The sequence below is a fragment of the Nematolebias whitei genome, chromosome 11, assembly GCF_014905685.2.
Source record: "Nematolebias whitei isolate Nwh7 chromosome 11, NemWhi1, whole genome shotgun sequence".
Taxonomy (NCBI): Eukaryota; Metazoa; Chordata; class Actinopteri; order Cyprinodontiformes; family Rivulidae; genus Nematolebias; species Nematolebias whitei.
The window spans coordinates 41,373,641-41,384,740 of record NC_056508.1 but is presented as its reverse complement, the minus strand read 5'-3'; the positions used below and the strand labels follow the sequence as shown (position 1 = coordinate 41,384,740).

Here is an 11,100-nt window from a genome sequence, read left to right as displayed (position 1 = left end):
AAAAAAAAAAAAAAAAAACGGTGACAACTCGATCCCTTTCTTTCATCCAGCTCGTTTTTGTCTGTTAGCTTGGTTGCCATGGATACGATCACAACAATTTGATTTCCATATGGCTGGGGGCAGTTGAGCAAATGTGTTGTTTATGTGGCCTGTTTATCGCTCCTCTTATTTCTACACGAAGAAATGTGAAACAGTGGATGCAGAATAGTAGCACTGACGACTGGAAAGTGTATTTGTTTCTACATTAATCTGAAGTGATTTTGTTTATGACCCCAGTTCTGGAAAAAAATGTGATGTTTTGTAAAATGTAAATTTAAACACAATTTTATTAAGTGCAAATTTCATAAACTGTATTTTATTCACAATGGAACATGGGCACATCAACACTAAAACGTTGTTTTTTTTTATAGATAAAATAGATTAATTCTGACTTTTGTTGGAAACAACAAAATTCTCAAAAACAAAGGAACAGGTCCGTATTTTCCACTGTGCACCTCAACTCTTCTACAACAAAACTGTATTGTTATCATGGATGCTGTATCTGGTCCCCCGACATGATAATTTAAATTTAAAATATTGTATCTCTTCTAATTTTTTCTTTAAAAAAAAACTGATAAATACATAATTTAGTAGAGACCAGGGCTATTCAAGTAAACTACTCAGGGGGCCACAGTTACTGAAAGCTAGCAGCTCAAGGGCTGGACATCTAATGATTAAAGTCATTATTATTATTATTATAATAACCCAAGTATTACAATGATCTGTTGCCTTTTAAAAAAAAATATTTGATTGCATTGCATAATAAATGCAATAAATAGAACCCAAACCCAGAACCCTAAAAAAAATATACACTGTAATTTATTTTTATTTTTTGTATGAAGTGGGCCAGATTGAAGTCAAATGGCCCGCGGGCCGCTAATTGAGTAGCCCTGGTATTTCCTGTCAGCTTGCTAACTCCAGAAAGAAGGTTGTATCGTTCTGTCATTACTGATTCTGATGTGGAAAGAGTAACAGAACGTCAAGTGAGACAGATCAAACTCTTGTTGACGAATCTGCAACCAAGAAAAGATATCTGGTATCTGACTAGAGTTAATGTCTTGGCTGAAAGAGGCCTGTAGCTCGGGACAAAGTTTTTAAATTTTGGCTCCTTTTGGTAACTGAGTTTGACACCCCTACTAGACCTTCCCTGAAAATGACATTGTCTGGATGGTAGCTTATGTTCTAAAACCAGTGTATATTTTTCTATTATGATAGTACCTTTCCATCCAACCTGCCTCTTCCTTTCCGGGTCGCGGGGGTCACTGGTGCCCATATCCAGCAGTCACTGGAAAGGAAGAAGCGGGTAAAGATAATGGATAGATGAATGGATGGATAGAGCTTTTCCAGATATGCAATCTGCCCATGCCAAATGCACTAATGCCACCCTATACCATCAGTAAGGCAAGCTTTTGGACTGTGCGCTGATAACAGGCTGAATGGTCCTCTTTAGTACAAAGGGCATGGTGTGTATAGTTTCCAAAAATATTTTCAATGTTTGATTTGTCTAACTACACAACAGTTATCCACTTTGCCTCAGTTCATTTTAAATGAGCTCTGGCTCAAAAATACAGTGGCAGTTCTAGATGCTTTTCACATTTGGCTTCTTCTTTGCATGATAGAGCTTTATCTATCATTTTTGGATGACACAGTGAAGAGTGTTTACAGGCAGTGATTTGTGGAAGTGTTTCTGAGTTCATGCAGTGATGTCCAGAACAGAATCAGACCTGTTTGGCCCCCTGACTGGCAAACCACGGCCCATCTTTACTTCAGAGAGAATCAGTCTGTCTTAAAGGCTCTTATTGTGCCCACTCCTCCTACTGACCAGTTGAAAATTACTCTAATTAGATACAAAATGCTCCCCCAGCTTTTTATTGTTGCTTCTGTCTAAAATATTTTTTAAATGTTTTGCTGCCATAAAATTAAACATTACATTTTTTTATTGTACAATTTCTTTACATCTGATATGTTGACTATGTTCCTTCATAAAGAAAATGTGAGTTTATGAATCATTGCATTCTGTTTTGGTTCATATTTTACACATTGTCCCAACTTTTGCAGCAGATTGTATATTTTCTTGACGAAACACAGATAAAGGAAAATCGTGTAGATTTTGTTGAGCTGCTTTCATACATTATTTATATCTTGAACTTTTGCTCAGTCTCTTTTTTTCCTCAGATTGAACAGATTAGGATTAATTAAGAGTAACAGCAGTGCCAACGAACCATTCTCTCACCATATTAAACCGTGATGTAACTTTAAAGCTGGTTTTACCTCCATAATTATTCAGTCCAAAGTGTCAACCTGATTGGGAAGGAGCAGAGGCAACTCAATCCCAGCATGCTCAGCATCCAGCAGGTTGACGGCATCTGTGGCAGTGGCAGGGGGGTGCGTGGGGTCAGAGGCCAGAGGTGAGGGCGGGCTGCTGGCGATGTTGGGCTCTCCTGAGTTTCTCAGGGAGATGGAGAGCGCTGGTGATGGTCTTCTTGGTGACCGTGAGGCACAGCAGGGCAGGAGCTTTGCCAGAGCTCGCTTGAAGTCCCTCATGAACAGTGGGTAGATGATGGGGTTCATCGTGCTGTTGCAGTAACCCAGCCAAGTGATGGCGTCAAAGAGCTCAAGGGGGACACAGTTGCACACTGCCTGAATGGAAATGGTGGAAAACATTGCAAGCAGTAAAGGATTCAAACTTTATAACAGGGAAAGAGTCATGATATATGGTTTCTTATTTGTTCTAGATGCCAATGAACAAGTTGGCTGCGTTATTTTGAGCTTTATTACACCTAATTTCAAACATTAAGCAAACTACAAACAACAAAACTACAAATAAACGCTGAAGTCAAAGCTTGGAATATTTTAGCTACCGTATTTTTTGCAGTATAAGTCGCACCTTTTCGCATAAATTTGCAGGTCCTGCAACTTATACACCAAAACGACTAATATACGTTTTTTTTCCATCATATTTATAACTCAATTTTTGGCTGAGATCTGACAATTTCATTCATTCTGACTAGAGTTACACTCAGGTCCAAATAATTCTAACCGACCCGATCCCATAGCCTTCATCTCCGAACCACACCCGATCCGATCTGTAATTAACAGTAATTACAGGTCCAAACTCTGAAAAAAAAAAATCAATTAAGCTTTAACTGCTTGACTGTTATTAACGGTTGGCGGATGCGTGCAGCTGAGGAGGCAGAAGATCAGAGCTAAAGAGCCGTCAGTGCATTAAATGCTTCCCCTGCTTCTGCCTGCATTGGACCCTGCTCTGAAATGTCAGATATTTTGTGATCTCACCTGTTTGGGTCTCGGCTGTGTGCGTCTGCTGAGCGCAGCGGCTGAATGAACGTCTATTTAGGCTGATGGATTGCTGGCAGTAGTCCATCTGAAGCTTAACTGAACTTTTTACCTCTTTCAACCAGGTGGTCAAATGGCCACGTGCAACAGGTGCAATGTGGCAAGCCATGTTTGCATATATTGGATCGTCGGTCGCACGTGTTCCTAACGCAATAAAAAGTCGGACACCGTCCCGGCCCATACATTAAGCACATTATTATGACCCGGTCCAAATCCGGGTCAGGTGGGGCCGGGCTCCGGTTCAGGTTAGAAATGACAGCTCTAATTTTGACATGGAAAATACTGAACGCTACCATTTTCAGCCAATAGAGGGCCCACGAGCAATACGGCAAGCCAAGTGTCTCATTAATAGGTAAAAGTGGCTATTAATGAGACACTTGGCTTTCCATAGAGAGCCACCTTCGTCTTGCTCCGCAACTCCTGGAGCAAACGTCAAATCAGCTGCATTTCACCGCGCCGCCCCGGCGAAATGCAGCTGATTTAACCATTAAAGTCCATTTATTAAGGAACAGTTCAACTGAGACACACCTTTACTATAATGTCGAGCAAACAAATAATTGTTTTTAAGTGACTATCTTGTAAAATTCTTGTTAAAGTCCTTCCGTGCACGTTCCCGTAACCGCCATTTGGCAGCCAATTGATTTTTGGTACACCGGACCACGTTTCCGGGAGGTCAGTGGTGACTCATAATAGATGCGACTCATCCGGCGAAGCGACATATTTATATTTTTTCCATTTTATTAGACGTATTTGGACAGATGCGACTTATACGGCGGTGCGATGTGTACGGCGGCAAGTACAGTAATAATAAAACTAAGCTAAGAGAAGGTGGAAACACTGGCTGTATATTATTTACTGTGTATGACTGATACACAATCAAGCACAATCACTTGGCATTTTCACAACCATTCAGTTCTAACTGGACTTGTTCCTCAAAAAAACTGATTCCTTTAATATTTTGACGGTTATATGTATTGTACAACGATTTAAGGGAAGCGTGTTTCATTGTTAGGAACATGGATCTTCAGCGTATCCTTAAGGCTTAAAGAGCGGCAGTGAAGATAGGAGGCAGCTGTTAGAGTAGAGCTTCCAATACTATCAAGATGAGACATGGGGGCGGTGGGAATGGGACAGAATGGGGGGGGGGGTGTTCACACACCACATTGAGCGTGAGAAGAATGCACGAAGACAGCCAAGCCTCTGCACTCCAGTTATGTAGAAGAAAAGCAAGAGGGCACAGATGGGAAATCAAAATGACTGAATCATCCAAAGCTTGAAAAGCAGGACAAGTGTTAGATTTAAATTAAGCTGTTTATTTTTTACAACCATTTAGTCTGGCAGAGGCTTTTCATGGCACTTCAAGTGTCTTGGCTGAGTAATGAGTATGTATACTCAGTCCAATTAAATCAATAATATGCCAATTGTAAACAGTCGTTTTGTGGGCTGTTTGCTAGGCTTTGGAATGAGTCAGACACATGAGAGCTTCAACGACAATCTAGTTCCCTGTTGGTTTGGCAAAGCTGTGACGCCAAGGCTGGCCAATACGAAAATAGATTGGTATCCAAGGGTTTCTTCTTAACCTTTATAATATTTGGTTTTTAATGGTGTTTATGGCTGCCACAGAAATAAATTCATGACATGAATCATTGGAGCCATTCTAAATACGTTTAAAAAGATAGGGCAAAAACCTGCTGCGAATGCATGTATTATTTATTAGTCATTAAAAAAAAATCAAGATTTGCTTATTATTTTTCTAGTACACAGACCACAAAAGTGTGCCAGTTAAATGCCAGGCACATCTACTGACCTGAGCCATGTTGGTGATAAAAAAGGGCAACCAAGCGCTGAAGAAAAGCCCCAGAAGGACTCCCAGTGTGAGACTGGCCTTCAGTGCCCTCCGACCCTGTCTGTGAGCTAGACGTCGCTCGCTGTTCACAGACGGCTACAAACAGTGGGGAAAAAATAAGTTAGTCCAAGACGATCAGCATCTCCTTTAACCAGAGTGGTATTTATTTCTGTATTTGCTTTAATTGAAGAGAAAATTACATTAAATGTTTAATTTTGACTTGTTATAATTATTTTCAACTCCTTAGTAGCTATAAAAAAAATCAATTCAAATTCATGTATTTTGGTAAGCTTTGTGAAATGCTAACTTTTTTTTATTTTTATTTTTTTACTGAGCATTAGATGAGGAGAACTGTGGGCTAAATATAACGCTAGTGCTAGCAGTCAGCTAGTTTTAGCTAACAGGGAAAAAACTTGAGATTTTTAACTAATCAGAAATTAAATATATACTTTAAAGTGTATATTGGTTTTGATAGGTGTAAATTAGGTTTATGTGGGACAAGGTTTTGCCTTCAATACCCGGCTTTGGATCTTTAAGCTAAGCTAAGCTAGCTGTTTATGTAACACCTTCTTCTTTGGGCTACTTTTTTTGAGTCCCACACATCGCCATCTGATGGTGTCTGATCCCTCTCCATCACTTCATTTAGATCTTTCCAGAATTTCTTTTTCTCTTCTACAACACATCCAATCTGTGGAGCATAACCACTGTCAACATTCAGCATCAGACCTTCTACTTCTACCTTCAGACACATCACCCTACTTGACTAACTTTTTCCCCTCTATGATATTCCTTGCAAACTCCTCCTTCAAGACAACCTCCATTTCTCTTCCTATCCACACCACGGTAAACCCTGCTCCAATGCTGTGAGCCTTGCTGCCCTTCCACTTGGTCTCTTGCACACATAATACATCTACCTTCCTTCTCTGCATAATGTCAGCCAGCTCTGTACCTTTGCCTGCCATTGTCCCTACGTTTAGAATCCTACACTCTTGACTTTCCTCTTTACCCTCTATCTTCTGACATGTTTTCTCTTCATGGTCTTCAACGAACAGTAGCACAACTTGTGCCACAACCAATCTGTTGTGGTGTCACCTAAACAATGTTTGTTTTGGCAAGAGTTTTACATCAGATGTCCTTCCTTACACAACTCTCACCATTTACCCAGGCTTAGGGTTGGCATGAAAGATACACTGGCTTGTAGTGTCTAGTTTGCTTATGTAACACAAAACTTATCATAAAATAGTTTTAGTTATCCTTTACAAATTTTAAGAACTTCAAAAATGTTTTATTTAGGTGCAAGTCATATTTTGATTAAGCTTGTTAAGACTTACAATAAAATTTCTATGGGCGCCATAGTTCATTATATAATAGTTCATTAAAACAATAATAATTCAAAATTTTGAATGAAACATTATATATATATTATATATGCATGCATGTGAAAGCTTGCCATAAAATATTCTGATCATGTTAAAAACATTAAATGTGGTAAATTTCATATTTATTTTATGCATTAACACATTATGCATGAATCTATCTGGTAGGATCACTGTCACACACAGTATGTAAACTGTGTGACAGTGATCCTACCAGATAGATGACATGTTTTATATTCTCCTGCAATCTTTTCTGGTGACCTAGCTAAACTAAACTGGATCCTTTCAGGCTGATTCTAATCATTTTTAACCTAATTAATAGAAATATGTATTTTATCACAACTCATCATTGCAGAAAACCACTCAAATACTGAGCTCACATTTGTGTTGCAGCTATTTCTATCGGGGTTATTTGTCAATGACATTTGATACATTTAAATAGCAGCGTTTTACAGCAGCACAAGGTCTTGGTGACGTAATTAGAGTTTCTTATTAATTAATAGTTGTTCAGGTGAGGATGAAGACGTTTTTATTTTTAAAAACTTAGAGTTGTTTTTAAAAAAAAAGCTTTTTTTCAAGATTTTATTTTTGTGCTTGCGTGGTTCAAAAGAAAACAACTTATTTGAAGTATCTAATTTTTTTTATATCTATTTTATAAAATGTAATAAGACATAAGCAAGATGTGTAAAAACTATGGGGTGCTGTTTGTAAAGTTACACAATCAAAAATTAACAGCAATAATTTGGTTTATTTAGCCTTTCATAAGAAAAACAAGTTGTTGTTTTTCAAAGTCATATTTTCACCATCTTATTTATACATTTATAAATATCATAGTTCCCAACTAAATATTTAATTTACAAGCTAAATATTGTGTTTACAAACTAAATATTTAACTTGCAAGCTTGTAAATTAAATATTTAGTTAGCAAATTAAATATTTATTTTAGTTTTAAATGTTTAGCTTAGAAATTAAATGTTTAGTTTGAAAATTAAATATTTAGCTTGGACAGTAAATATTTAGTTTGGAAATTACATGTTTAGTTTTGGAAATAAATATTTAGCTTGGAAATTAAATATTTAGTTTACACCTAAAAATTTAGTTTACTAACTCAATATTTAAATTGCAAGTTAAGTCAGCAGGGTGTCTCTCAGTTAAGTATTTAGTTTGTAAACTAAATATTTAGCTTGTAAATTAAATATTTAGTTAGCAAATTTAATATTTATTTTAAAAATTAAATGTTTAGCTTAGAAATTAAATGTTTAGTTTGAAAATTAAATATTTAGCTTGGACAGTAAATATTTAGTTTGGAAATTACATGTTTAGTTTTGAAAATAAATATTTAGCTTGGAAATTAAATATTTAATTTACATCTAAATATTTAGTTTACTAACTAAATATTCAACTTGCAAGTTAAGTATTTAGTTTATAAGCTAAATATTTAGATTGTAAATTAAATATTTAGTTTGGAACTATGACATTTGTAAATGTATGAATAACATGGTGAAAATATGACTTTGAAAAATAACTTTTTTTTCTTATTAAAGGCTAAATAAACCAAAAGTATTGCTAATTTTTGACTGTGTAACATTACAAACAGCACCCAATTAAAATAAACACATTATATTATGTCTTAAAAATGTCAAGGAAAAGGCATGCTTCAGATAGAAAGCTTTTTTGTTCTCACGGGTTTAACTTCTACTTTCAGATTAACTTGCTTCTGCCACATGCGTCTCTGCTGAATTTCAAAAGGCTTATAAGAAATGTTCCTGTGTATATTATTAAAACTTTGCTCTGTGTTAGACTCAATCTTAGCGTGGATCTTTCTTACCGGTACATTTTGTAACATAAGAAGAGGCCCTTGATGACTGGAATCATATCCATCCTGTTGAGCTTGCCTTCCTGCGATCCCAGGTGAAGGAGGCCGGGAAGGCTCTCCAAGGGAGGGATGTGGGTGAGGAGGGTGGCTCAGTGCTGCAACTCTCTTTGCCTGTCGCCGTGCGGCCAGAAGGATCCGACAGTAGGTGAAGCAAATGGCGCTGGATGGCAAAAAGAAGGTAAGCACTGACGCCACCAGAGCAAAGGGCAGGGTGACCTGCAGGCGGCACTGAAAGGACACACCTCCTGATGGTGACAGCTGAAAGTAGGACTCTGGATACAGTTTGTCAGAGATGGAGCTGTTGCTACGGATGCTGGCTTCTCGAAATGGTAAATATTCCTTTCTGTGGCCTAAAATGTGCCATTCCATCTCAATGGGCAGGAAGGAGGCTAATACAGCCAAACCCCAAGCAGCTCCTACCAAAAGTAAAGCCCGAGGTGGGGTCATCCTCTGCTTGTAGCGCAGCGGTGAGATGATGAAGAGGTAACGGTCCAGGCTGATCACACACAGATTCAGGATGGATGCGCTGCAGCACATGACATCGAAGCAAAGCCAAACCGGACAAAAAGCAGGCCACAGCACCCAGGCCCCACACAGCACGTTGAGCATGGCTGGGGGCATGACCACCAACGCCACCATTAGGTCGGAGAAGAACAACGAGACCAGGAAGCAGTTTGAGGTGCAACGCAAAGAGCGATGTGCAAACACCAAAGCGATGACCAACACGTTGCCACAGATCGTCACAAGGATGATGACGGTCAGCATGAATGCCAACAACCACGGGCCGCTGCCGGTGATGTTCCAGTCACTGGTGGTGGGAGAGCTGCTGTTGTAGCTTCCCACGGAGCTAGACAAGTGAGAGTCAGTCATGGTGGCGGCTGGCAGTGATCAATGAATCACTTCAAATCAGTGCTTCAAAATGGTTCTTGTATCCTGCCAAAACTCACACTTAAAAGATGCAGTCGGATAAAAATAAAATAAAAACACTGATGAGGTTCACATCCAACCAACTCCATCTTTCTCCAAGGATAAATATCTCCATATTGGCAGGAACCCCTTCAAGCAGGGCGAGCTCACTTCCAGTTCCACTGATGGTGGTCCAGATCACCGAAACTGTTTCCTCTCATCTCTCTTCTCTGGCCGGCGTGTCTCTGCCTCCAACACAGCTAAGAGCCCAGAATGAGCCATTCGACAGCAGCCTGCCACAACGAGCGCTGGAGGAGGGCTTGGAAAGAACCAGCCTTTACTCCACAGACACGAGCTGTGCCAGTGAGATGACCCACTGAGGACGACAAGAAATTCTCAGAAACAAACCTCATGAGTGGATCTCACCAGCTTTTGCAAGTCCTTTGCTGAGCAGGAGCTCTTCTCTTATGCACAAGTCCTTTTTATTCTGGGATTTGGTGAAGAGGAGCAAAAAAACAACTTAAAACCCCCGTCTGCAACAGAGCTCTGCTCAAAAGTGCTCTACAGGTATCATGGTCCTTGTGATGCCACATCTCTCGCTGCTGTTAATCCCTGTGGCGGCCACTCCAGCGCGTCTCCCAGCCGGAGCGCACAGCTACTGAGAAAGAGCGCGTCAAAGCATGGAGCTAATAATGCATAACCATGCAAAATCACAGCCAAGATATGCTAATTCTGCATCATAGGAACTGTGTGGGAGGTCTTTCTCCTTGTTTGGTTGTTTCTATTTTCTATGACTGTTACTGTTTTATTATGAATTGTGAAAATCTGATGTCCTCTCTGTTGCAACAGATTTTCTCTGACATTGTGACTTTTGTGAGTGCGCACAAATTATGATGTAGAATCCTCAAATAAAAGTGACTTTTACACTTTAATTTATAATTACTTTTACATTTATTTTATTTGTTCTAGTTTTTGATAAATGCAACTGTATTTCATTGCAAATCCTGTTTTGCATCTCATTCCTGCAACATTTTCTGTAATTTCAAAGTATATTATATTCTGTATTGGAACATTTTTTTGACAGTTTTGGTTGCATTCCTACCAAAATGACATTTTTTTTAATAACGATCACAAACTAATTTTGGAGCATCTTTGCAGTAATCGGCACAGAGGCACGTAGTTTCCGTGTTCTCCTGATGAGTGTTTTTTCCCACAGATATGCCTCCAGCAGACCAAAACAGGCCTTTTTTAATGTGCACCTTTTTTTTTATAAACATTCTGCGACTTTTAACAAAGGCCTTGATGCAACTGTGATGTATTTACTTACATACATTTATGATCATTTTTGCCTCTCATCAGTTTAAAGAAACCCTACTTCTTATCTAAAACAATAAACCCTGAATATGTTGGGTAAGCATGTAGATAAATATTTCTTAATGCGGCTGTCTGCCACAATTAACAAGCAATTGTTCAATCGTAATTTTTTTCAAGTAATTGTGATTGCACCTTTATCTTCATCTTCTTGTACAAGCACAATTCAGCAAACCTATAAAAAATATCAAAATTGCATGTTTTCACTGCTTGTTAGTTTGCTGCACTGGACATGATACGTTTTTGTAAAAGGCAGATATGAAAACTGCCTAATGTGCAATGATTTATGACGGTTAAACTTCTCGAAGGCTGTGAATTCTTCATTACTAAGC

The 11,100-nt window shown here is 38.6% G+C and overlaps 1 protein-coding gene across 1 annotated transcript; it reads right to left on the bottom strand.

Moving 5' to 3' along the window:
* Positions 1-2,322: 2,322 nt before the first annotated feature.
* Positions 2,323-9,361, bottom strand: htr6 (5-hydroxytryptamine (serotonin) receptor 6). Its single transcript, XM_037684370.1, has 3 exons — positions 8,444-9,361; positions 5,201-5,335; positions 2,323-2,679 (listed from the first exon to the last, which is right to left on the bottom strand). Exons 1-3 carry the CDS (start codon positions 9,359-9,361, stop codon positions 2,323-2,325), a joined length of 1,410 nt encoding a protein of 469 aa, XP_037540298.1.
* Between the last annotated feature and the right edge of the window lie 1,739 nt (positions 9,362-11,100).

Bases quoted from the DNA above. Each gene is read 5' to 3' on its own strand.
- htr6 (XM_037684370.1), bottom strand. From the start codon at position 9,361: ATGACTGACTCTCACTTGTCTAGCTCCGTGGGAAGCTACAACAGCAGC. The intron at 5,336-8,443 runs GTAAGAAAGATC...CACTGTTTGTAG, and splicing joins TTATGTTACAAAATGTACCG to CCGTCTGTGAACAGCGAGCG. The intron at 2,680-5,200 runs GTCAGTAGATGT...ATTTCCATTCAG, and splicing joins TTATCACCAACATGGCTCAG to GCAGTGTGCAACTGTGTCCC.